Raw genomic sequence first — 27,754 nt, forward strand, 5'->3', positions numbered from 1 at the left:
TTCTACCTTTGACGACAAAACTCTCGATAGATGAGTCAATTGTCCGTCACCTCCGTGGCCGACCAAGCGACTAGCTCGAAATACACCTTGGGAAGCTTGGCACGCCGGATTGGGGATTAAGGGCCTCGTGATAACGAGAGACTACCCGTCGAACCAGCCATCCATGAACCGGCCGGCGACGCCAATGACGCTGTCACGCCCCGAGAACCGAGACGTGAACTAAGCGAAGATAAGCGATATTAAACACTAAACGAGTGACTAAACATCCCACAGTGCATACTCAGTCATTTACTTTACAGATCCAAAGATAAACAAAACAGAACACAGAAAATACAACAAACTTTGATAAACCAAAAGCTTATATACAGACCTGCTAGATAACGAAACTAAAAAAAACTTCAAAAACTTGACGACGTAAAACTCCGAGGTCGTCCTAACGCGTGACAGACGCTCTCCGTGAAGACACGGCCCGGAGACTCTCTGAACTGCTCGGGCGGCCTGGGGTGAATGGCGCACTCATCGCCGACCTCCTCGGCTACAACAACGTCGACGCCGTCAACCATGACAAGAAAGACCCCAACTACAAGGCAAAATCAAAAACCAACGACACCAACCTCGACCGCGCAACTCACGAAAGTGAATGCGCACGCACGCCTTCAAAGGGACACCCTCAGGCGATCGCACCAGGACATTAATCAATGATTGGACACCACATGCCCCCTCGAGGGGGCACCCTCGAGAGACCACCCCAAGGCATCAAAGATCGAGCAATACTCAAGGACGCTCAATCTCAAGGTCCCGAAAGGGATGCCCCGAGCTCACCATTTGCGTCCGAAACCCCCAGACAGATGACGACATTGGTGGTCGCGGCGTCCGTCGAGGACGTCGCTTGAATAACACTCCCTTGCCAAGGGTGATAGAAACGGCCAACGGAGACTTGAGAGACCGCCTCAATTCCCAAAGGGAGAATCATGGGAGCGACTTGAGAGAAAAACTCAACGCCTGACGCGAGATCGCGTGAGAGGTCGCCGTGGGAGACCAACGACCCAACGTTGTTGATCGAGCATCCAACAAGAAGCGCGTTGCCACACTCGTTGCAGCGGCCGTCGGTCCCGACTCGCGAAGGAAGAGGCATAGAAATGGTCAGGTCCCCAATGACCATCCTTATCCGACCCCGAAGCAATCCTTCGTCCCTCTCAAAACGACGCCCGAAAAGATCCTGAGCTTACACAGAGAGGAGCTGGGATCCCCGCCTCCAATGAAGAGGGACCCCGCAACGCGGGATAGGAGCAAAGAATGCGAGTATCACCGAGACCATGGACACGCGACGACTGAATGTTACCAGCTTAGGAATCAAATTGATTCCCTGATTCGAGGCGGGAATCTCAAAGAATTCGTCGCATCCGCTAGCAAGGTGAATATCCCGACTGAGCGCCCGACTCATCAAAGGGAAGGAAACATCTACTAAAGAACAAGCTCCCACCATTTGCAGCCACGATTGTCACAGCTTTCGCCGTTAAACTCACGCCCGAACTTGCTCGGCTTTGTTTTATTTTAAGCACGTTATTTTCTTTTTGCAAAGAAGGCCAAGTGCCATGGCAAGCTGTAACAACCTCCTTATTACAATAAAAAAAATTGCGCTACCTATTGTGACATATTATTGTATATCCCCTGCGAGAGTGTTGGTTGCGGAGAGGTGGTGGTGGCATAGGAGAAGGGGCTGAGGCTTGTCCGTGGTGGTGTAGATTCTAAACGAGAGAGAGAGAGATAGAGAAGTCAAAGGTGGTCGGCGCCGAGAAGGTGTTGGTGGTGTGGTCTAAGAGAAGAGAGAGAGAGAGAGAGAGAGAGAGAGAGAGAGAGAGAGAGAGAGAGAGAGAGAGAGAGAGAGAGAGAGAGAGAGAGAAAGAGAGAGAGAGAGAGAGAGAGAGAGAGAGAGAGAGAGAGAGAGAGATAGTAAACGGGTTGAGGAAGAAGAAGAAAATAAGTTCGAAGTTTATAACGTCTGACCTAGATTAGAAGCGACATTAGAAAGGATTAGTCACTTCTAATTTTAAGTCGGAAAAAACGACGTCGTTTTGTAAAAAAATTAAAAAGATGGCGGAGAAAACAAGGAGCCAACAATTTCTATGGTTTAGAAGCGACTAGTTGCTTCTAAATCTAAAATGACACAAAACGACATCGTTTTGTGTTAACACCTGAATTTTTGCACAAAAAACAAGGAAATTATAAATTTGGGAGGTTAGAAGCGACAAATGTCGTTTCTAATCTCAAAAGTATGAATTTTTCAAGACAGCATCTCTATATTTTCGTGAAATATGATGGAAGCAACTAGTCGCTTCTAACTGACAAACGTCGCTTCTAAAATATTATGTCGCTTCTAAAAGCCGTTTTTGTAGTGGTGATAGTTAGTTCAATAATAATTGAATTCATGTTGTATGTTAATGCATGAAAAATGAATTACTAATTTTCAAATGTTTAAAATACTCCTAATTGTATGAAATAATTTTCTATAAATAAAAGGGTGTATGTTATTGTCTGGAAAACTGAGTAAGCAAGGGGCGCAGAAGACCGGTGTACCCAAATATATATTTATAGATGAATGAATGAATGATGTTATGTTATAGAGATTCCTTAGCATAGTACAAAGAATGATCCAGTGACTGTAATAACGATTGGGTATTTTTTAACTACGACCCGTTGGTTACCGTTAGCTTAAACATACACTGAGTGCTCAAATGAAAGAAAACACTTCATCAGCTTAAAAAATTGATAGAATTGCATCTTATAGGTTTCATTACCATGACATTTATTATACAAAAAAATTAGCCAAATTAGCCACCGAGAGTCTAAGAATTGCTAGATAGTCAACATTTTGTATTTTTTTTGTAAATAGTCACCTCAACTTAATTACAGCACTCAAAAATACAAAAATACCCAAAAACATTCCCGTCTATTTTGAGTTTTTTTGTCTTTTTTATTGCCGTAAATAATTTGAGATGACTATTTACAGAAAATTAACAAAAGGTTGGCTAATATACAAAACCTATAAGTCAAATGACTATATAGCTAAAAGACCCTTTATTATATATGTGCATGAAGTTTGCTTAGTGAGTTTATAGCTCACCCCTTATTCCCAATCTCTTTCCAGGCAACGACTAGTTATTTTAAGACCTTTAGCCTCCGCATATATGTCCATATTTCATTTGAGGATATTTAGTGTCTTTTATTCCTAAATTCTTTATGAATTAATTTTAATATTCCACGATATTATTCTATGAATCATAAATTTAAAATAAAAGTAAATTTTATTATAAATTATTAAATGAAAAGTATGCCTTACAGTAAGAAAGAGAGGAAGAGTGGTAGTGACTCACCAGAGTTGTGGAGTCGGATTTTTGGTAGTGTGGCCGAAGCTTCCAAGGAGAGAAAAATACGAGACAGAGAGTGAAACTTTGATATTCGAAGTTCTGACTATGTGAGAAGAAGAAGAAGAAGAAGAAGAAGAAGAAGATGAGTTTTTATACCGTCTGACCCAATTTAGAAGCGAATAGTCGCTTCTAAAATTAAAGTAATACAAAAAGGCGTCATTTTATTAAAAATTGAGCGAAAAAACAAACCGCCAACTATTTCATGCAACTTGGAAGCGACTAGTCGCTTCTAAAAAGAGGAAAAATGTTAGAAGCGGTAAATGTCGCTTCCAATTGTTTTTTTTTTTTTTCTATTTCAATAAAAAAAAAATTTGGATTTTCATTGATTAGTCTTGAAAAGACAAGTCACTTCTAATTGAAAAATGTCGCTTCTAAATTAAGTGTCGCTTCTAAAAGTGTTATTTGTAATAGATAGGTGATGGGAAAAACAATGAACATAATAAGCATACGTGCATTGATTTGAAACTAAGGCTCGCAAACCATTCCATTCTCCACGCATTTTACTTGCACCATCATAACCTTTCCCTCGAATAGATTGCACATCAAGATCATAACGAGAGAGCATCGAGAAAATACCATCTTTCAAAGTCAATAGTTTAGTATCTTTGACATGAAGCAAAAAAAAAAAAGCGCTTTTTTATGCAACAATCATTTCCAACAAATCTCAATACAAGTACATATCCTCCCTTTTAGATTCATCTCTAGTTTCTTCAACAATTATATAATACTTAGCATAATCAATCTCTTACCGGATAAACTTTTTTTTGCTTTACTTGTCAAAACATGTAATATTTGCTTTTGTATATTCAGTGATGTATACAACGCGTTTCGTGGAGCTTTATCCAAAACATTTGCTACGTCATCATTTAAAGATGCATAATATTAAACCAATTCTAAAAAGTTTCCGCGATTTCTTGATGTGCTAGACTCATCGTGACCTCTAAATGCACAGGCTTGGTATGCAAGCCACTTAATAAATTCAATGGAGGTTTTTGGACGAAGTCTATTATCCATTATTTCTTGTGATATAAAATTCTCAAACTTGTTTGGAATATGAGCTAACTGATTCATGAGATCTAACAAAGCATTTTGTGCATTTTGATGAGAAGACTTATGATCTTTTCCGATATGGGCCACGAATGAGCAAACTCCCCACCCAATTAACTCCACGTCCGAAACCTATTAACGGTAAATCCATTGGATCCCAAAGGTAAACATGGTAAATAAAAATATAGCATCTATTGCTGGAGAAAATGTGTAAACAAAGATTGTTAAAAACATCGAGAATGTTTTCACCTGATTTTGGATACTTAGGAAGTGAAAGCTGATATGGACAATTTTTAATATAGGCTGTTTGAAGTTTGTCAAGCTTATCGATTTTATATTTCCATATTTGTGATCGTAAACCTATAACACATTCTAATTTGTTGATATCAAATTCGACAACAACTTCAACTCTTTTCAATTTTGGAGCATGCTCCTCAAACTGTTATTGACTATTTGAATAAGATGAATCAATTTTTTTTCTTATAAAGAACGAATCAATCGTGAGTGTTTTCATCTGTAAAAAGGTACAATAAAAAAAATATATCAACTAAGCCACTTAAAACGTTGATATTGCAAAGTAGCCAACGTTTCAAGATTTTGAGCAAAATAACCAATTTTGAGCAGAATAACCAATTTTGATGATGTGACAATTAATTCGAAATTTGGATTCCAATCTTTCCATTTTTTTATTTGACTCAGTTTATTTTGCTTAAATCAATTAAATGTTTGGTTTAGTTATTGTGGGATTCTTTTTTTACTTTTAAATTTATAAGTATAGCACTTATATGACTTTAACTTTTTTTTAGATAATTTTGTTTCTTTTTACACGATTAAATTGTTTTTAAATATGCATAAGTTTTGAACTCTCTCTCTCTCTCTCTCTCTCTCTCTCTCTCTCTCTCTCTCTCTCTCTCTCTCTCTCTCTCTCTCTCTCTCTCTCTCTCTCTCCGTACGGTTGATAATGGTGAAGTTTCGGGTTTGGGATAGGGATTCTTCTTATTATGTTTCTGTTCTTGACAGCGGAGATCTCCGCCGACAACGAGTTCAATTAGTCTCTGATCGCCAAAAGGAGAGCTTGTTCTCGCAGAGGTCGGTGATTTTCTCAATCTACAAAAATAGAGAGTTCTAGTGTTTTCGAAGCTTTATTCGTCTCTCACTTCGCTCATGATCTTCGCTCTTTCTCCCTCGATCGCCGCTTCTGCCATAGCTCAAGCTCCGATCATCATGTCGATCGTCACGCCGATAAAGACACCGCCCGCATCGCCTCCACATTCGGAAATTGCCGTGCTCTAACGAAGAGTCTCATTGCTTTTGCTCCAGTCTCCAACCCCGTTGCTACTCAAACGATCTCCATCGCTTCAACTTCAGGTACGACTCAATTGTTAGAAGAATTGATAGAAATATAAATTTGAGTGAGTGTTTTGTCACAAAGATTTGAGTGGGGTCTACTCAACGGAATTTAATAATTCTTTCGGATTCGTATTCCTTGCGGATAGGAGTATGAATTAATGTATTAACTTGCCAAAAACGGATTTATAATGAATAAGAAATTCATGTTTAAAGTATGCTAATTAACACACATTTATTGTAAATAAGTTGTGTGTAGAATGTGTAGGGAAAAAGTCTCACATTGATTGGGGAGATGAGTTGTGTAGTGTATATATACTATCTTCTTTATTTAGTGGTCATCCAAATGCAATAGAAGAGAGTGTGTGTGGGTTATCTCTTAACCCCTCACACGCGCGCACACACACACACACACACACGCCGCTGCCGAGCTGAGCCGGGCCGGGCCCGGGCTCGGGTTTCAGGTTTCGGGTTTCGGGAATGTCTCGGTCTCGGGCTTGGGCTTGGGCTGATTGCCTTATTTTTTATGTGCTAAATATTTTAATTAAATTGCAATCAGATCCATGCATTAAACCCTACGGTTTTTCCCTGATCAAAACGTTTTTGCTACTCTGAACTGATGTGTAACAACCAAATAAAGTGCATCAATTAGCCATTAAGGAGACGTTTTTTGGCTGTTCAAATTGGTGAGCTTCGGCCTATAAATACAGCTCTCCTTTCTTATTCAGAACACACAAAAATAGAAGTAATACTCACTCTTCTTCTCTATACTTTCCTCTACGTTTTTGGTTTTCTGTCTGCTTTTCTTTGGTTGGTTCGGTTACTATTTTTTAGCTCGTCAGAAGTACATTCTAGTCCCTTGTTCTTCTGATAACATTGTTGTATCCTGAGAGGTAAATTGATCTAGATCCAAACACCCGTGGGAGAGCAATATTGCTTTAAGGAAACCGTCTAACGGTCCTCAACGATTCCTGTTTTTATCTGCTTCTTCTTATAATGTTGTTCATCTACATATTTTGTATCTCGGTTTATTATATAGTTTCTGGATTTAGTTGTTCTTATAACTATTGTTTAGAATCTATTTCTAATTTTTGGTTTTTAGTTCAAGTTATGAATAAAAAATTTCCTCATCACGTTTCTATTTATTTCTCAATAATAATTTAGAACGTGTTTTCATTATCCTTTTATTTCTTCCAAAGGTTGTCTTTTTTTTTACTCGAAAATAAAATTGTTATTTTATTTAGTTTATCCTACAATCTTAAAGCAATATTGGCTTTTGACAACCTTTCCGTTGAAGAATTTGTATTTAATTTTTTTTTTTCATTTAAGTATTTCCCTTTCTTACAAAAGTCGTTTATTTTTGTAGTAATGGAAAACTTGAACAACATGAACAACTCGAACAACAACATTGTTGATGAAGCGGGAAATATAATACTTCCAAATGTGGAGATTTTGACCACCAATGTGACTAACCCGGATATTACGGTGGCGGCTACGGCCGTAAACGGACAAGCGGGTCTCGTGAACTCCATGGCGGCTATGGGCATGAACGGACCCACATATCTTGCTCCTAATATGGGATCGGCTCGAGGGCCTCCCGTGATGATGCCGGCCGAGAAGCCGGGGAAGTTCGACGGACTGAACTTCAAAAGTTGGCAAAAAAGATGCTGTTTTACCTTACCACCATCGGTCTTGTACGGTTCCTAACCGATGATCCGCCTATGCTCCAAGCGGACGAAACCGATCCTAAAGTGAACATGGCGTATCTCGCTTAGAAGGATGCCGACTACTTGTGTCGGAACTACGTGATGAATTGCCTTACGGACTCTTTATACAATGTATATAGTTCCAAAGGATCATCCAAAGAACTTTGGGAATCACTTGATCGTAAATACAAGACGGAGGATGCGGGCTCAAAGAAGTACATTGCGGGCCGCTTCCTCGAGTTCAAAATGGGTGGATGGCAAAACGGCGGTGAGTCAAATGCAAGAATTACAACTAATTTTTCACGAGATTCAAGCTGAGGGAATGATCGTGAGCGAGTCATTTCAAGTTGCCTCCGTCATCGAAAAGCTGCCTTCGGGTTGGAAAGACTTCAAGAACTACCTCAAGCACAAGCGAAAAGAAATGAGTCTTGAAGATCTGGTGGTTCGCCTTCGCATCGAAGAACATAACCGAGGCTCTGACAAACGGTTCAAGACCATGTCTGAGAGAGCCAACATCGTCGAGCATCCTGAGAGCTCAAAAAACAAGAAGCCCTACAACAAGCTGGGAGCGAAAAGTGCGACCTTCAAGAAGAAAGCCCAAAGGTTTGCGGGGAAATGCTTCAACTGCGACAAGGAGGGTCACCGCGCCGCGGATTGCTGTAAGCCTCAAAGGAAGAACAAAAAGGAGGCCAACGCTGTTGAGGATGAAGGCGACGACAAGTTCCTCGTTGCCATGGTATCCGAGGTCAACATGATGGATTGCAACCCGAAGGAATGGTGGCTGGACACTGGGGCCACTCGCCATGTTTGCTGCAACAAAAGTGGATTCTGCTCACTCGACCTAACGTCCATCGAAGAGAAGTTGTACGTGGGCAACTCATCCACGTCCGACATCATGGGTATTGGAAGTGTGATCCTCAAGCTAACTTCAGGGAAGGAGATGAAGCTGACCCACGTCCTCTATGTGCCCGACATTAGGAAGAATCTTATTTCGGGGTTTTTACTTTGTAACCATTGATTCAAGATGGTGTCTGAATCCCAAAAAATTGTACTTAGTAAGAATGGGGTTTATGTGGAAAGGGTTATGTTAAGGGGAACATGTGGAAAATGAATGTAATAGCCATTCATGGCAATGAGAAGAATAATGAGAATGCTTCATCTTCCGCTTATATGCTTGAGTCTTCTAATTTATGGCATGGTAGAGTTGGTCATGTACATTATGACACTTTGCGTAAATTAATTAATTTGGATTGTATACCCAAATTTCATATTGACTCTAAACACAAGTGTGAAACATGTGTTGAAGCCAAATTAACGAGAACATCATTTCATAGTGTTGAAAGACAAAATGAATCTCTTGAATTAATCCATACAGATTTATGTGATTTAGAATTCATGCCTACAAAAGGTGACAACAAGTATTTTGTGACTTTTATTGATGATAGTACAAAATTTTGTTATGTCTACTTACTCAAAAGTAAATATGAGGCAATAGAGAAATTTACCATGTATAAATTAGAGGTCGAGAACCAACTCGGGAAAAGGATTAAAATAGTCCGAAGTGATCGTGGGGGAGAATATGTGGAACCTTTTGGCGCCTTTTGTGCACAACATGGAATTATCCATGAAGTCACTCTACCTTACTCTCCTCAATCAAACGGAGTTGCCGAACGGAAAAATCGTACTCTAAAAGAAATGATGAATGCGATGTTGTTGAGCTCAGAGTTACCACAAGAAATGTGGGGGGAGGCTCTTTTGTCTGCAAACTACCTCCTAAATAAGATACCTCGAAAGAAAGAAGATAAATCCCCTTATTCTGAACTATTTAAAGGAACTAAACCATCCTATAAATACTTGTGAATGTGGGAGTGCTTGGCCAAGGTGTTGGCACCCGCACCGAAGAGGATGAAGATTGGCCCGAGAACCGTCGATTGTGTATTCATTGGCTATGCGTATCATAGCAATGCCTATCGTTGCATGGTGCATGAATCAAAGAATCCAGATATACACAAAGGTTCCATTATTGAATCTAAAAATGCATCGTTCTTTGAACATGTATTTCCTTATAAGTCTAAGGAAGATGATATGTGTTCATCAAATCAAGATGTTGATAATATTGAAGAAATAACTCAAGAACCTGATGAACAATCCGAGGATGAAATAGAATCTGAAGAACCTCGGAGAAGTAAACGACCTAGGATTGAAAATTCATTTGGATCTGACTTTTTAACTTATATGTTAGATGCCGAACCATTTACATATAAAGAGGCTGTGAATTCAGTTGAAGGTCACCTATGGAAAGATGCCATAAGAAGTGAAATTGATTCTATTTTGCATAATCATACATGGGAACTTGTAGACCTTCCACCAGGAAGTAAAACTCTTGGATCAAGATGGATCTTTACTAGAAAGATGAAAATGGATGGATCAATTGATAAATACAAGGCTAGACTTGTAATTAAAGGTTATAGACAAAAGGAAGGTCTTGACTACTTTGATACTTACTCTCCTGTAACGAGAATAACGTCCATAAGATTGATCATTGCCATTGCCACTTTACGAAATCTTGAGATTCATCAAATGGATGTAAAAACTGCTTTCTTAAATGGTGATCTCGAGGAAGAGATCTATATGGATCAACTTGAGGGTTGTGTTGCACCTAGACAAGAAAAGAAAGTATGCAAACTGGTTAAGTCTGTGTACGGACTTAAACAGACACCAAAACAATGGCATGCAAAATTTGACAGTGTCATGATGTCAAATGGTTTCAAAATCAACGAGTGTGACAAGTGTGTCTATACTAAAAGCTCAGAACGTGGTTATGTGATTATGTGTCTATATGTAGATGATATGTTTATTGTTGGAAGTAACGATAGTATGATCAAGTCCACCAAAGACATATTGAATTCTAGGTTTGATATGAAAGATCTGGGACTTGCCGATGTTATCATGGGGATCAAGATTAAAAGAACATCAGAAGGACTGGTTTTAAGTCAAGCACACTACGTTGATAAAATTCTTGACAAATTTGCTAAAGATGATCGTGGAATATCTAGGACTCCAATCGATGCAAGTCAACATTTGTCAAAGAATAAAGGAGAAAGTAAATCTCAGATTGAGTATGCTAGAGTAATAGGTAGTCTAATGTATTTGATGAACTGTACTAGACCTGACTTAGTTTATTCTGTAAGCAGACTTGCAAGGTATACGAGTAATCCAAGTTCTGAACACTGGAAAGCAATCGTGAGAGTACTGAGGTACTTACGATTTACTCGTAAGTATGGTCTTCACTGTACTAGATACCCAGAAGTCATTGAAGGATTTACGATGCAAGTTGGATATCTGATATACAAGATTCTAAAGCCACTAGTGGATATGTATTCACTCTTGGAGGTGTTGCTGTGTCCTGGAAGTCTTCTAAACAAACTGTAATAACTCGATCCACAATGGAAGCTGAGTTTGTTGCATTAGATAAATGCGGCGAAGAAGCCGAATGGCTAAGAAACTTTGTTGAAGATATTCCCGAGTGGGCAAAGCCTGTGCCCGCAATATGCTTGTATTGCGATAATCAATCAGCAATTGGAAGGGCACATAGTGTGATGTACAATGGTAAGTCTAGACATATACATCGACGGCATAACACCATTAGACAACTTCTCTCTTCAGGAGTCATTAGTATTGACTATGTAAGGTCCAAAGAGACTACTGCGGATCTGTTAACCAAATGGTTAAATAGGGACCTTGTTGAGAAGATATCTGTAGGAATGAGAGTGAAGCCCAGGAATTAAAAGTTTTGGCAAAGGAAACCCAACCATGATGACTGGAGATCCCAAGATCTTGGTTCAAAGGGAAAACCTATTGGCTAAGATGAAGTGAGGTCACTGTGGGGGAAAACCCCCTGACTCATTCCTAGGATAAAACAGTGACTCCCGTACGAGGCTAAGCAATGCGCTTTTAATGATTCTGTGAATTCGAATCTTTGAGATTAAAAAAAATGAGTAATGCGGGATTACTCTAGAGGGAAAGAATCACCTATGTGAGAGAGAAGTGGCACTACCAGAAATTTGGCCTCTAACTACTGCCGAACGCCGTAGTCATTTTAAGTCGACTACAGTTTACCGACTGTCATCTATTGCACTGGAGTCTTATCTCTTTGATTATGACTCCAGTTTTTGGCCGTAGTGTATCTGTTTTATAAGACTGTAGTTAAAATATACAACTATATTTTATAGATGTAGTCTTACTAGTCTCATCTATAAATACTACAGCGTTATGATGTAGTTATATATAACTCAATTACATAAGAAAAAAACACTACAGTTTTAACAAGTAGTCTTAATTGATTTATTAGACAGACTACGGCATTTTTGTGTCATCTATTGCACTGGAGTCTTATCTCTTTGCCTATAACTCATATCTTTTTTGTTGAAGACTACATTGTTTAGCTGTAGTTGTTCAAGTTGAGAGTCTATAAAACACTACAACTTTAAAGAGTAGTTATAATTAATTGAGTTGAACAGATTACTGTGTTTTTGTGTCATCTATTGCACTGAAGTCTTATCTATTTGCCTATGACTCCAGTCTTTTATGTTGAAGACTACATTTTTTAATTGTAGTTTATATGTATGAAATTATATTTTAACAATATAGACTCCATCTTATTTGTGTAGAGCAATTTTTTAATAAAAATATATATTTATATAAATATAAAATAAAAAAACATTTATAATTAAAAATAGAAAATAAATTAAAAATACAACAAAATAACATATAATATCCCACCAATTTTAATTATTTATAATTTAATATAGCAAATAAAAAATATTAAATACAATCTTATACCCAAATCTTAAACCAATGCCATAAAAAAATACCAAGTCATGAATTACAATGAAAATTATACTTAAACCTATGACACTACAAAATCATTACAAGAAATAGATCATATAATGATAACAAAGTTCTTGTTTGCTACCTCAAGAGACCCGAGCGATCTATCCAAGGCTGATCACAAGAACCCGACACCAAGCGATCGAGGCGTGCCTGCAAACTTTGGCGCAGTTGCTATTGGACAACTTTGGATTCTTGAAGCGCTTACGAAGCTTATCATTCATTGCTTCAAGTGCTTCCAGTTTTCCGTTTCTCTCAAAATATGTGATGTGCTCATGGAGATATCTGTATATTTTATAAAGTCTGATCATCATGACTTTAATTTGTATCAGTTATACACGGTATAACAGTTTCATTTACCTGTCTTTTCTCATAATCGGACAGTGCCAAAGCCTTTGCCTCAAACACAAGGACAAGATAGCATTTACCATCTTCCACCCACACATTATCCTTGTTGCTCATCAGCAGCCCATCGACAAGACTTTCCAGTGAGAACCCCAGCCTGCAATAACAGTTTCAGAAAATAAAGACAATAAAAAACATGCCGAGTCGGTGCCGTCGCTGCGTAACTCACTATGCCTCAACACGCCGAGGTTTCGCAGCCCGCGTCCGCACTGTCGCTGCGCGCTGTCGCAGCCTCAAGACATCTCGCCGAGCCGCTGACTTGTCGCTGGAACTGAACAGCCCCTATTTGCCTTGTCGCTGAACCCGAACACCCCTCGCTGCTCGCCCGCGACTTGCCGGAACCGTCCTCGCTGCATCCTCGTACCTGCGGTACGATCTCGGAGAGGCACGCAGCACCAACAAGAGAGCATGGTTAGAAGAAAAGGAAAGCATGGGGCTCAAAAATAGGACCGAAATTAGGAAGGAAATCTTATAAGATGAAAAGAATTCAAAAAGTTTCATTGTTACCATCGTCGGAGACAAAGCTGGCATGTCAATGAAAATATGCGGAGGAAGATCAGCAGTGTTTTTATTAGCTGATCAGCTTGTTTCTTGTACACTCTCTCCAGTTTTGACATCCTGGTTTGTTGATGTCTTTCCTGAGACCTCAGATTCTTTTGATATAGAAGCAGGGACATTTTTTATATCATCTTCGTCCTCAACCTTGTGAGCAAGCACACACTAGTATTTTAGTAACTCGTAGAAGATGAAAAACCAGAATTATCAGAAGAGACATTCCTAATAGAAAATTTTAGCACATAGATGAGAAAAATGCAAACCAGAAGTCATAACATAATGTACATAAGAGATGGAAGGTTTATAACAGAATACCATTATGGCAATAGGTTGTCCTACGGGCACATCTTTTGAACCGTCAGGTGCCAGTATCTTCGCCAGAAACCTATGACAGTCCACAAAAGTTAAAATGCTAAAATTTCACAAGATACAAAGTTTGAGTTATGAACTATAGTTTTTTAAAACTAATTAATCCTTGCGAGAAATGAGATCATTTAGCAACTTTGAATCACGAATTTAAAATAAATAATTAAAAAGGCTAATTACCCCTCTTCTAGACATTCAAATTCGAGAGTAGCTTTGTCGGTTTCGATTTCGCATAATATATCACCCACTTCAATCTGAGACCAAAGACAATAATCAGGAGAGCTGGTTACACAACATTGCAATCTTTGCCCGTCAGTCCAAAGTATCTAAAGTTCAATCGAGTCAACAACTACTTTTTTATATTAGCTGTAGAGAAAAATAGACCATTATCTACAGCTTTATATTCGACTGGAGTCTAATATAGACCTAAAAAAAGGTGACTGTAGTCTATATTCAAAGACTCCATTAAAAGGCTAAATTGGAGTTAAAAAAAACCTGTAGTTGTATCCCATATTTCTGGTAGTGTGGAGCCGCTTCGAAAGAGAATTAATGGGGCTTAATTATTTAGAAACTCTTACAGAACCAGGCAAATGTTCAGGGCCAAAATGAACATAACCATGAGAGCTAATCTTATAACAGGAAGATATCACCTAGGTATATGCTTACTGTTTATATACAAACGACTAACAGTTCAAGGACATCGCGTTTACTGAGTAGTCAGTAAACTTGGCATATTTCCTTAAAGGAAGGTTCAAGGACCTAGTCTACCTATCCTATACTGGTATCAACCGTTGAACCAATTGTAGTCGTGTCGTGTCTTTTTCATTGTCGTCATGCAATTTCATTCATGTGGGGGATTGTTGGAAGAATTGATAGAAATATCAATTTGAGTGAGTGTTTTGTGGCAAAGATTTGAGTGAGGTCCACTCAACAGAATTTAATAATTCTTGCGGATTCGTATTCCTTGTGGATAGTAGTATGAAATAATGTATTAACTTGCCAAAAACGGATTTATAATGAATAAGAAATTAATGTTTAAAGTATGCTAATTAACACACATTTATTATAAATAAATTGTGTGTAGAATGTGTAGGGAAAAAGTCTCACATTGATTAGGGAGATGAGTTGTGTAGTGTGTATATACTATCTTCTTTATTTAGTGGTCATCCAAGTGCAAGAGAGGAGAGTGTGTGTGGGTTATCTGTTAACCCCTCACGCGCGCGCGCGCACACACACACACGCCGCCGCCGAGCCGAGCCGCGCTGGGCCCGGGCTCGGGTTCCGAGTTTCGGGAATGTCTCGGTCTCGGGCTTGGGCTTGGGCTGATTGCCTTATTTTATATGTGCTAAATATTTTAATTAAATTGTAATCAGATCCATGCATTAAACCCTACGGTTTTTCCCTGATCAAAACGTTTTTGCTACTCTGAACTGCTGTGCAACAGCCAAATAAAGTGCATCAACTAGCCATTAAGGAGACGTTTTTTGGCTGTTCAAATTGGTGAGCTTCGGCCTATAAATACAGCTCTCCTTTTCTTATTCTGAACACACAAAAATAGAAGTACTACTCACTCTTCTTCTCTATACTTGCCTCTACGTTTTTGGTTTTCTGTCTGCTTTTCTTTGGTTGGTTCGGTTACTATTTTATAGCTCGTCAGAAGTACATTCTAGTGCCTTGTTCTTCTGATAACGTTGTTGTATCCTGGGAGATAAATTGCTCTAGATACAAACACCCATGGGAGAGCAATATTGCTTTAAGGAAACCGTCTAACGGTCCTCAACGATTCCTGTTTTTATCTACTTCTTCTTATAACGTTGTTCATCTACATATTTTGTATCTCGGTTTATTATATAGTTTCTGGATTTAGTTTTTCTTATAACTATTGTTTAGAATCTATTTCTAATTTCTGTTTTTAGTTCAAGTAATTATGAATAAAAAATTTCCTCATTACATTTCTATTTATTTCTCAATAATAATTTAGAACGTGTTTTCATTATCCTTTTATTTCTTCCAAAGGTTGTCTTTTTTTTTTACTCGAAAATAAAATTGTTATTTTATTTAGTTTATCCTACATCAATTAACTAATTTTTATTTAATTATTCAATATATTTTAGATTAGATTCATTTTTTTGTAGAATATCTTTTACACTAGATCTGAGTTTCATTTGTTCTTTTTTTTTTTGTTATCCACACTTCTGAATCGTGTACGTTTAATTCATGTAAATGTTCATTAATATTTGTTTATAATAGTTGACCATTGTAAATATGCAGGTTCATCTTCTCTTCGCCAACAATTTTTTCTTTTGGTATTTTTATTTTTATTTTTTGCAGCAATCGATAATTATTTTTAATTTCGATACATTTGCATTTATTTGTCTTTATATCAATAAATTTGTGTTTATTATTAATTTTTTACGGCCCGAATAAATGAAGTATAAAAATCGGAGCAGAGAGACAAAGCTATCGTAATTGAAGAGAGAGAGAGAGAGAGAGAGAGAGAGAGAGAGAGAGAGAGAGAGAGAGAGAGAGAGGAATTAACGATCATTAAACAATTTATGGTCTAGTCAATTAATGGCTTGTATTTTTAATTTATTATTATAAAATAGTTAATGGAGGGTATTTTTGATATTTGATCATCATTTATTTTTTAATGACTATTTGAAAAATTAATAAAACGTTTACTATTTAGTAAAACTTAAATTTGTTATTGGATAATTAACTATAGAGACGGAGACCTAAAAAATAATGTACACATTGGATAATAAGAAATTGATGTTTAAAGTATGCTAATTAACACACATTTATTACAGTGAAATTTGTTGTAACTAGCCAAGTTTGTCATTCTTATTGGGGGAATAGCCCAAGTTTCATTTTATTAAGCAAATAGTCCATATTTTCGACTCAGACCATAACGCCATTGGTAAATTCGCGAATAAGTTAATTTAATTAACTTACTGGAGTGAGTTAGGTTAATTAATTAACTTATTGGTTGAATATTAGTTTAGATTCTGATTTTTTTGTGAGTAAAGTTAATTTACTAAATTCGGAATTAGGTTAATTAATTGAATGCTTTGAATATCAATTGACTTCAGTTATGATTTTTGTAAATTTTTTGTGAATTTCAAATCCTTCACGAATCAGTTAATTAATTAACCTAACTCACTCCAGTAGGTTAATTAAATTAACCGATTCGCGAATTTACAAAGTGCCTCTCCTCAATCCCCTGAATCGCCGTCGATTTCCTCTCCGCCGCCGATTCCTCTCCCCCCGCCGATTTTCGAGTCAATCTGAGCCCTCGATTCTCCGAGCATCGCCGCCGCCGGAGCTCGACGGAATCGACGCCGTCTATGGCGGATCTTGACGGCGTCTATGGCGGATCTCGCTGGCGACGTTAGGGATCAGTAACGAGGATGGATGACGATTGGCGACGACGCGGCGGCGTGAAAACGATCGGCGGCGATCGGCGGCGTGAAGTGGATCGGTGGCGTGAAATGGACGAAGATGAGAACGAGTTTAGGTTTAGGTTTTGTGAAAATTGAGTTTTGCTCTTATATATGAGGGTAATTTAGGTAGTGAAATATTAATTGAACTATTCACTTAATATATTCAAACTTGGGCTATTCTCCTAATATTGATGGGTTGATTGATCTAATATATTCACTCTCCCCATTCAGATCTATGCATTAAATCCTACGGTTTTTCCCTGATCAAAACGTTTTTACTACTCTGAACTGCTGTGTAACAAACAAATAAAATGCATCAATTAGCCATCAAGGAGACGTTAAAAAAAAGAAGTACTGTAATAGCTTCATCAATCACCACGTTGACAAAGTAACTTGTTCAAAGAAGCCAAAAAAAAAAAAGCCAGAATAGTTTGGACCCACGTTTAAAGCCTGACTGCACACTTTTTCATCTTATTTTTAAATTAAACAATATAAAAATAAAGAAGTTAATCATTAAAAAAAATTACTAGCCTGACTTGCTTGGCAGCAGTGCTACAAACTCTGAAGACGACAATGCACACCTGGCGCGTTTGAAAACTGCCCAGCATGAACTGAGACAAAAAAACGTGTCTTGCTTTAGCTCAGTTCATAGGTAATTGATACAAGTTGAGTGATTGTCGGCAATGGCAAATTTTCAATATTAGTGATTGTTTTTCATTCGTACCGCTAGTAAGTGATTTTATTAAAACCAATAAAATAGTCGCTTGACATGGACTTGAGCTTATGATTTATTATATTGCATGTGATCAGTCCCATCAAGCTCTCTGTAAAATTAAAAATTAGATATGCTCTTTTTTTTTTTTTTTTTTTTTTGCTCTTACATCCATTTCTATAAATGAGACCACATCGTGCACCTCTATTTTGCATTCATTTTTTTCAAGCAACAAAATCGGGTAAGATCTTTAATCCGATATACATTTTCAGTTTTAGAATATGCTTCTTCTTTTCTTTGTCCACTAAACAAACGTACGATTTTACTTCAAATTAATATTAATATTTTGAACCATTCTATTTATCATTTCAGTTTAAGGAGTACAAATGTGGAAGATCAAGTACGGAAAGGGTGAGGAAGATCCATATTTGTTCAGCACAAACAACTTTTTGGGAAGACAGACATTTGAGTTCGATCCGAATGCTGGAACTCTAGAAGAACGAGCCGAGGTTGAAGAGGCTCGACAAAACTTTTACACAAACCGACACAAAGTCAAACCATGCAGCGACCTCATATGGAGGTTTCAGGTACATAAGAGCATGTCCAACCCAATGAATTAAAATACAAATATATATATAAACTAAAATGTAATAAATTTAAAAGTTGTTCTAATTAGTAATATTATTTTAGGAATATGTTTTTTTTTTTGTTAAGGATAGGTTTTTGTTCTAGAAACTTTGATTTTGATATAAGCAACATTTTAAAGTGAAACCTTTTTTTTTTTTTTTTTTTTTTGGAGTTTGTGGTCGAAGATACTCTAATAAATTTGGCTAGAAGTTAAAAATCTGCGTATTAATAAACGAATAAATTATTTGAATTAGCTACACTTAATATAAATTATAATCAAACTATTCAAGTATTAAGAATATAGGTCAATTCAATTTCTAACTTTCTCATATTATGATGCATGCGGTTGCCTTCAATTGAAATGTTTCTTAATTATTTGATAATAATGCTAGAAATCAACATAAAAGGTCGGACCATATGTAGGCACGAAGTCACATAGTGCTCAAGGGGTGCTATAGCACTACTATAAATTCACATTTCAGGTCATTGTCGCACCCAATAGTTTTAGGGGTTATAAAACCCAAGCCTTCTTCTTCCTCATCGCCCGAGCCTTTACTCTCTCTACCTCGTTGCCTAGCCCCGCCCCGTCTCTCTCTGCAAAAAGCAAATTGCACTTTTTTCACAATTTTTAATTTTGTTTTTTAAATTTATCCCAAATATTTATAAATTAACCCTCCCTCAACTTTTTTTTCGCATATCAGCTCCCCATAACTTGAATTCATGGCTTCGTCCCTGGCCATATGTATCATTTTCCGATCGTTAAAAAAAGAAGCTAATAAAAAACTAATAAATTAATAAAAAATCATCGCTGAAAACCTTGGCTGTATGGCTAAATATTTATAACCTTATCTACTTTTCTAATCTAGTAATTTCCAAAAGAATAGTTTATATTTTTTTTCTAAGATAATAATATATAATCTAAAATTACTTATAATATAGAAAAATCCTTCTTTTGCCTTATAACAAAGTAGTCAATTAAAACGAAGGTTTTATCAAATTAGACAATTAGGCAACAATCCAATAGCACACTCTCCTTTTAAAAAATTATTAAAATTTCATTTTTTTAAGAAAATAGTCCATCAGGTCGAAGTAAATGAAATTAATTGTTTTAATTAATTTCATTTACTTCTATTTGCTGAGTTATTTTCTTAATGAAATAAAATTTTGGCTAGAATCTATAAAGAAGCTAAGAGATCGACTATTGGCGACAAATTCTTCTTTGAAAATATTGCAATTTTTTAGCTAATGATCGAACATAAAGAGCTTCGAAGAACATCTCCATAATTGTCTTTAAATAAACGACGGTCGCTTCCAAAACAATTATGTTGACTTTGGTGTATTAAATTTATAATGGGTCCATTAGGAAAATAGTCAACTTAAACGTTTGACATTGTTAAATCGCCAACGTTTGGAATCTTAGGTAAATAGCCACTTTCAGACGTAAATCTGAGGTAAATAGTCACTTTCATATACCAAACGTTGACTATTTACTTAACATCTACATCTGAAAATGTCTATTTACCTAAGATTTAGCAAACGTTATCTATTAGCAATGTCAAACGTTTAAGTTGACTATTTTTCTAATTTTCTGTAAATTTAATTACTTCATCTCGACATTGCTACGCGTGGATAAATTAAATTTTAGCTCTCATTAGAAAATTTTGAAGCAAATGATTAAACTGAATACTTCGTCGCGGAATTCTGTTGTTGGGTTATCAAGTATCGGGATTATAGTAATCCTACTATCATTAGAGAAATAATTAAGTAGAAAAGGGCTAACTCCATTAAAGTATAGGCTTTGAAAATTGAATAAAAATTCTTATTTTCTTTTAAACTGCTGTAGTGTATTGTTAATTCATTAATGAAAAATATTTCGCATGAAAGAAATAAGTCATAATTTGTGTCAAAATAATTATCTCGTCGAGGATTATTTCACGTTTCCAAATTTATTAACTAGACGATCATAAGTTTGTGTATTTTTTAGAGGAAATGGCGGCAAAAAGACTCAATGTTTTCGGGTTATTACACTTATGTACCCACGTTTAAAATTGGTGGGTAAAGTACCCAAACCCAAGAAGTTACTACTCCGTTGGTACCTTGGACTTAAAAATGAACGGAAGGCGACGTGGCTGCATCTTAGGATACTTGTGAGAATTTTGTGTATATTAATTACCTAAAAAATCAAATAAAATTTGCAAAATACATTGTAAAAAAACACCGAGTACGCCACCGTCCATGGGCGACCATTCCCGTGTGGATCGAGACCGCCATTTGAGCCAGCCACGTCCCCTGGAGGACCAGTCCCGCCGCGCGGCCGAGCCTCGGGACGCCGGAGTCCGGCGACCTCAGCCCGAGCGCGGCGGAGACGACGCACACGGCGATCGGGACGAGGATGAGATCGTAGTACCGATTCTCGATCCCTGACGTGTCCTTCCTCTGGAGGTAGAAGAGAAGAAACTCCTCCGCGAACGCGAAGAGCGCGATCGAGTCGATTAGAAGCGACGGGAGGGGAATCGACTCCGACGATCTGGAGAGGATTCCGCCGACGCTGTGGAGGAGGAACAGAGACGCCACGGCTAGGGTTTGGAGCTGGAGAGCCGAGCCGATTCGGTCGCCGGAGTTGACGACGTCGAAGAAGGAGACGAACGAGTCGAGGACGGCGAGCGATGAGAGCAGGGCCAATACGAGCGACGGAGTCGGAGAAGAAGAAGAGGAATGTGGAGATCGGTTAGGGTTCGATATTGGCGGGGTTTGAATCTGGAAAGGGCTTTTAGCCGGCGGAGAAGAGAGGGCTTCGCATACGCCGATGAGGACGAAGCCGATTCCTCCGGCGGCGAGATTGAAGAATCCCATTTTTTTTTTACAATGTATTTTGCAAATTTTATTTGAATTTTTAGGTAATTAATATACAAAAAATTCTCACAAGTATCCTAAGATGCAGCCACGTCGCCTTCCGTTCATTTTTAACGTCCAAGGTACCAACGGAGTAGTAACTTCTTGGGTTTGGGTACTTTACCCATCAATTTTAAACGTTGGGTACATAAATGTAATAACCCGAAAATATTGGGTCTTTTTGCCGCCATTTCCTCTATTTTTTATATAGTGAAGAAATATACAAGATATTTATATGAAAACGTGTGGACGTAGAGTATAATGTGATAATTTACTGAAAGTAAAAAAAGCTACGAAAAAGAATAATAATTCAAAAACTAACCTAGAGGTTATAATTAGAGGAGAGATATAGCCACATAATTAAGAACGTTTTGGACTCAAATTTCATTTTTTCTTGCTTTTAACGGTTGATTTTTTTTGCATTAACTTTGTGATCAAATTCTTTCTACTGTAGGACTCGGTAACATGAACCTATTTATAAATTTTATCAGCAAAACATATTCTTTCTATGGAAAATGTTCTAACCCGTTAAAATAAAGACAAACATTCTATCAGCAAGACAATTACAAGCATTCGTTCAATTAAATTCAAGCCATGCATCATAAACTTAAGAAGGTTTTATTTTCACGAAATGCATCACAAATTTATGGGCATTATATATGTTAGCTCTAATTCTTTTATAGACTTATTTTACGGATTTTGAAAGATTGGCCAAATTATTTTTTTACCAACACCTTATAAAATCTAAAAAATTAGAACTCGTGGTCTTTTTACCTAATATTTATGGATGAATCATGAATCTTACAAGTTTTCATAACTGCAGATGCTAAGAGAGAAAAATTACAAACAAAAAATTCAAGCTGTAAAATTGGAAGAAGAAGAAAATTGCACATACGAAAAAGCAGATATAGCGATGAGAAGATCAATAAGTTTTTGGTCGGCATTGCAGTCACCCCATGGCCATTGGTCCGCTCAAAATACTGGTCCTATGTTCTACACTCCAATGATGGTGCATAATTTGAACCATACTATGAACTTAAGATCAAACAACTTAGTATTAAGTCAACTAACAAATTGTCACTCATCAGGTGTTTTGTATGTACATATGTGGTACATTAGATATGGTTTTCAACAATCATCATAAGAAAGGAATGTTGTGGTACATGTATTGCCATCAAAATGATGATGGAGGATGGGGGTTACACATTGAGGGCCCGAGTATGATGATGTGCACGGTTCTCAACTACATTTCAATGCGCATTCTCGGGGAAGGCCCCGACGGAGGCCTTGATAATGCGTGCGCAAGAGCTCGCCAATGGATTCACCAAAACGGTGGCGCAACTTTCTCTGCTTCTTGGGGAAAGATTTTGATGGCAATACTCGGAGTGTATGAATGGGATGGATGCAATCCTATGCCACCTGAATTTTGGTTTTACCCTTCCATCGTTCCGCTTCATCCATGTAAGGATATATAGTCTTGTTATACTTGCAACAATTTTTCACGTTTGGGGTTTGGAACTTTTTTTCTTTTTTATAACAAAATTTCTTCTTGGATCCTCCTCTCCTGCATGTGCACTATGAAAATCACCTTATGGATCTTGTTTTTGAGCTTTCCATCAGAATTGTTCAAGAATGTTGTTGAACTTATAATGTAATCTTAAATTTCTTGATGCAGCAAAGATGTTATGCTATTGTCGGTTGACATACATGCCAATGTCTTACCTTTATGGAAGAAAGTTTGTGGGACCAATCACACCTTTAGTTGAGCAGTTGAGAGAAGAAATACACGTTGAGCCTTACAAAGAGATCAAATGGAGCAAAGTGCGTCATTTATGTGCAAAAACTGACAACTATTATCCCCACGGTAGATTGCAAAGGCTTCTTTGGGATTCTGTTTATTATGTTGCGGAGCCTTTGGTCAACATGTGGCCATTTAGCAAGTTTAGAGAAATGGCTGTTGAGAGAGCGATAAACCACATTCATTACGAGGATGAACATAGTCGTTATATCACCATCGGTGTTGTCCCAAAACCGTTTATGATGCTCGCTTGTTGGGCTGACAATCCTAATGGAGAAGCTTTTAAGAAACATATTTCTAGAGTGAATGATTACATATGGGTAGCAGAAGATGGAATCACCATGCATGTATGTAAGTTTTTTATTATTCTATTTTGTTACATATTTTTTTAACAAAAAATTAGATAATCAGTCAACTAAAACGTTTGAGATTGTTATATAGCCAACGTTCCGTAAATCTTAGGTACATAACCATATACATGACGTGACATTTTTGGTTTGTCCTTTCATTGAAATGAAATGGTGGGGTATTTACGTGACTATTTACCTAAAATTTACAAAATGTTGATTACAAATGTTGACTACATAGCAATATGAAACTTTTAATATGGCTATATATCCTTTATTTAATCATCCACGTTACTTCAATAATTGCAGTCTTTTGGAAGTCAAACATGGGATTGCAGTCTTTCAGTTCAAGCTCTACTTGCTGCAAATATCGATGAAGAAATTGTCCAAATTCTAGGAGCAGCACATAAATTTCTCAAAGGTTCTCAAGTAAGAGAGAATCCTAGAAATTACAAGGACCATTTTCGTCATATTAGCAAAGGAGCTTGGACATTTTCTGATCGAGACCATGGATGGCAACTATCTGATTGTACTGCCGAAGCTCTAAAGGTGACATTTGGAGTTAATATAAACACATCGTAATGCTAGTCATATAATTACTAATAAAAACTACTGTACTTATTTTGCAGTGTTGTTTATTGTTACAAATGTTGCCATCTGAACTTGTTGGCGAACCAATGGAAGTAGAACAAATGTACGATTCTGTTAATGTTTTGTTATCACTGCAGGTGAGAAAATAGGACCACTTTATACATATTTTGTACCATTGATCGTCTTCATGACTTTCTATTGATAGTGTCTTACGATATAGTGGATACATGAAATAACAAATAAAAAAACAGGCTCCAAATGGTGGTGTATCACCTTGGGAAGAAACTGGAGCTCCAAAATGGCTAGAGGTACGTAACCTCTCCTTAGAAAAAAAAAAAAAAAAGAATTGATTAGTCTAATATTCTTATAAAAAGATCACACATGTGGTGGTATATATGTCCTTATTTTGGGCTTTCCTCAGTGGCTAAATCCCGTTGAGTTTCTAGAAGACATCGTGATTGAACATGAGTAAGTAATTGAGGAACATTTTTTTATATACAAGACAATATAATCATACAAATTATTTCATAGCTAGTACAACTAAGAGTATGTAGACACACTCAGGGACACGGAATGCACATCGTCATGCATCCAAGCTTTGAGTTTGTTTCGAAAGCTTTATCCAAACCATAGAAGAAATGAGGTTGACGATTTCATAATAAAAGGTGCAAATTATATTGAAGACAATCAAATGTCCGATGGATCTTGGTACGGTGATTGGGGGGTTTGCTTTTTCTATGGCACGTGGTTTGCGATTCTTGGCTTAGAGGCTGCCGGGAGATCGTATTACGATTGCACAGCTATACGTAAAGGGGTCGACTTTCTACTTGAGACTCAGAGAGACGATGGTGGTTGGGCTGAGAGTTACACCTCTTGTACCAATAAAATATATACTCCTTTTGAAGGTGACCATTCAAATTTGGTGCAAACTGCACTAGTCTTATTGGCTTTGATTCATAGTAAACAGGTTAGTAATTTTTTACAATTGTTTGCAATATTTAAGGTTGAGTTAGCTTGTCATGAACTATTATTAATTGTGTTTTTTTTTTTCTTCTTTTATTTGTGTCAACGTTTTACTAAAAGTATGAGAGAGACCCTACTCCAATCCACCGTGGGGCTCGAGTGCTAATCAATTCTCAATTGGAAAATGGAGATTTTCCTCAGCAGGTAATTATTAGCTGTTAGAAATTATATGCGATATGATAAGCATTTTATTTATGATTACTCCAAACCCTATAGTCAAATGCCTAGTTTAGCCAAAATAGTACTTAAACGTTGGAAATTCCTAAATAATCAAAGTTTGATAAATATTAGGTAAATAGCCAATTTTATATATTTACAAACATAAATATTAAGTAAATAGCCACTGTCATATTAAGTTACGTCATCATTTATGGTTACTTACTTAATATTTACCAAATTTTTACTATTTAGCAATATCAAACATTTAAGTTGGCTATTTTTCTAATTTTTTGTTAATTATATGGTTTGAAAGATAGTTACACTGAACGGCTTAAACTCGGTTTAAATAAATGATTGGGTGTGAGTGAACTTTAGTGTTTGGAATATTGTAATAATAACCACAATAATGTATGTTATATTGAGATACAATTTAAATATTTAATATTATTATTTTATAATATAAAAGTAATTATTATTTTAGGTTTACCAGTACGTCAATTTTATTTTAGTGTTATTTATTCATTAGTGATATTATCAATTCAATAGTTTTCTGTACAATGAAGAATATCTAATTAATATTATTCTATAAATTATTTAACAAAGATATAATCATCCCCGCTAATAATATTACTTATTGTATTTGAAATTAAATTATTCTATTAATTTTAACATTAATTTTTAATTATAATACTAGATTTGATAGATAAAATATTCGTTTTATATAATGATAAATATCATGATTATCGTTTTTTTATATGTATTCGTTGTCATAGAAATTAATTATATTCTGATTAATATAAATCATAATCCAACTTGTTCGAAATTATGTAAATACACTTTAATCCACCGTAAAATTTAAGTTTTGACATCATCATTTTAGTTTTAAAATTTATTTATATATCTATCCTTCCCCACTCTTGTATTTCTAAAAAAAAACGTTTATTTTAATGTATACTATAGTATTACTTTTTTTTTTCTTACTTCGCCTTATGAGATTATACGACGATTCTCGAGATGACTATAGGAAAAGAGCTTTGATTAATAAAACAAATTAAGAAAATAGCCAACTTTAAACGTTTGATATTGCTAAGTAGTTAATGTTTTGTAAATCCTAGGTAAATAGTCACTTTCAGATGTAATTCTTAAATAATAGTCAATGTTTGGTATATGAAAGTTGTTATTTACCTCAGATCTACGTCTGAAAATGACTATTTATCCAAAATTTATTAAACGTTGGCTATTTAGGAATGTCAAACGTTTAAATTGTCTAATATTGTAATGGATCCTTGATTAATAGCCAAGATATTGAGTTTACCCTAATAATAATAATAATAATAATTAAACTCAAACCTACATTCCTCAGCGTGATTCTACAAAGTACGAGCGCAATGGGTGTTTACCCTATATTATTTTTACCATCGTATATGGTATATGGAGTTATTTTAAGAAAATTACGTTATATATGAAACTTTTGTTCGAATTATAGCACAAAGATATGTTAATGTTTACTCATTTTTTTTTCTCACACATTTAAATGCAGGAAATTATGGGTGCATTCTTTAGAAATTGCACGTTGCACTATGCCGCTTATAGGAATATATTTCCGATTTGGGCGATTGCCGAGTATCGTAATATGGTTTTATCGCCTTCAACAAATGCCTGGTAAGTGTAATCAAGCATATAAAGATATTTCTGATTCATACGAGAGACATTATGATATGCAAAAGCTTCCTTGAAGAAGTGGTTTATGGACATAAATGCGGAGTTGGTTATTGTATGCTTATTAAATATTTATTATATTGACCATGCAATGCAAACGATATTGTTGAATATGTATAATGTATTGATTACTAAAAAATTCACACTTGCACATCGGTTAAAAATCGTTGTGTAATCCCACGGTACTAAGTGGCTTGCACGGCGGTTAAAAGTTGGCGTGCTAGCGTTCCACGAAAGCCTTTTTTAAAAATCTTGAAGCTCTGTCGCAATAATTGCTAATAGCGGCGAAGTTCGTCAATACGTACGACAATCTTTGTTGGCCATCGTGCCAGAGATAGAAAGTCAAAACAACTTTTTTTTGGAGTCACTAATGTCTTTACAAAATTATTGTTATTTGTTCATAATTAACGGTACCCAAAAGACAAACAAAAAGTATCTGATATGTTGGTTATCTATAACATGGTTTAGTTTGACAAAATAATTTTGCTAAGTTGTTTAAACGAGATTGCAAGAAAATGTTCAAGATCCGGATTACTTGTGTTACTTGTCCTCCCGCAGGAATAAAACTGGAAACTCCCTAGTTTTCAGTTGAGAATATATAGAAAATATATTATTGGATATTTGATTTTCGATTGGTGTGATTCAGAGAGATAGTGGATCCACCTAATAAAACTCTTTTGAGTCGAATTAGGCCATTCG

At 36.4% G+C, this 27,754-nt stretch overlaps 1 protein-coding gene and 1 long non-coding RNA gene across 2 annotated transcripts; one reads left to right on the forward strand and one right to left on the reverse strand.

Moving 5' to 3' along the window:
* Positions 1-13,405: 13,405 nt before the first annotated feature.
* LOC149379115 (uncharacterized) lies at positions 13,406-14,000 on the reverse strand. Its single transcript, XR_016294027.1, has 3 exons — positions 13,925-14,000; positions 13,694-13,763; positions 13,406-13,525 (listed from the first exon to the last, which is right to left on the reverse strand). It is a non-coding gene; the product is annotated as an uncharacterized LOC149379115 (long non-coding RNA).
* A 4,062-nt stretch (positions 14,001-18,062) lies between these two features.
* Positions 18,063-27,273, forward strand: LOC149379116 (lupeol synthase-like). Its single transcript, XM_089603371.1, has 12 exons — positions 18,063-18,140; positions 18,272-18,486; positions 22,242-22,427; positions 22,507-22,879; positions 23,094-23,563; positions 23,873-24,112; positions 24,193-24,291; positions 24,406-24,462; positions 24,576-24,622; positions 24,719-25,121; positions 25,238-25,321; positions 26,877-27,273. Exons 2-12 carry the CDS (start codon positions 18,286-18,288, stop codon positions 27,000-27,002), a joined length of 2,286 nt encoding a protein of 761 aa, XP_089459497.1. The 5' UTR covers positions 18,063-18,140; positions 18,272-18,285; the 3' UTR covers positions 27,003-27,273.
* Positions 27,274-27,754: the final 481 nt, after the last annotated feature.

The sequence above is a fragment of the Urtica dioica genome, chromosome 12, assembly GCF_054948205.1.
Source record: "Urtica dioica subsp. dioica isolate 48M chromosome 12, U.dioica_male_clone48M_v1_H2, whole genome shotgun sequence".
NCBI classification, from domain to species: domain Eukaryota; kingdom Viridiplantae; phylum Streptophyta; class Magnoliopsida; order Rosales; family Urticaceae; genus Urtica; species Urtica dioica.

What these genes read in the sequence shown, in the direction of transcription:
- LOC149379116 (XM_089603371.1), top strand. Translation starts at nt 18,286, where the DNA reads ATGTGGAAGATCAAGTACGGAAAGGGTGAGGAAGATCCATATTTGTTC. An exon ending in ACCTCATATGGAGGTTTCAG is followed by an intron (nt 18,487 to 22,241) that starts GTACATAAGAGC and finishes TCATAACTGCAG; the next exon opens with ATGCTAAGAGAGAAAAATTA. An exon ending in AAGATGGAATCACCATGCAT is followed by an intron (nt 23,564 to 23,872) that starts GTATGTAAGTTT and finishes CAATAATTGCAG; the next exon opens with TCTTTTGGAAGTCAAACATG.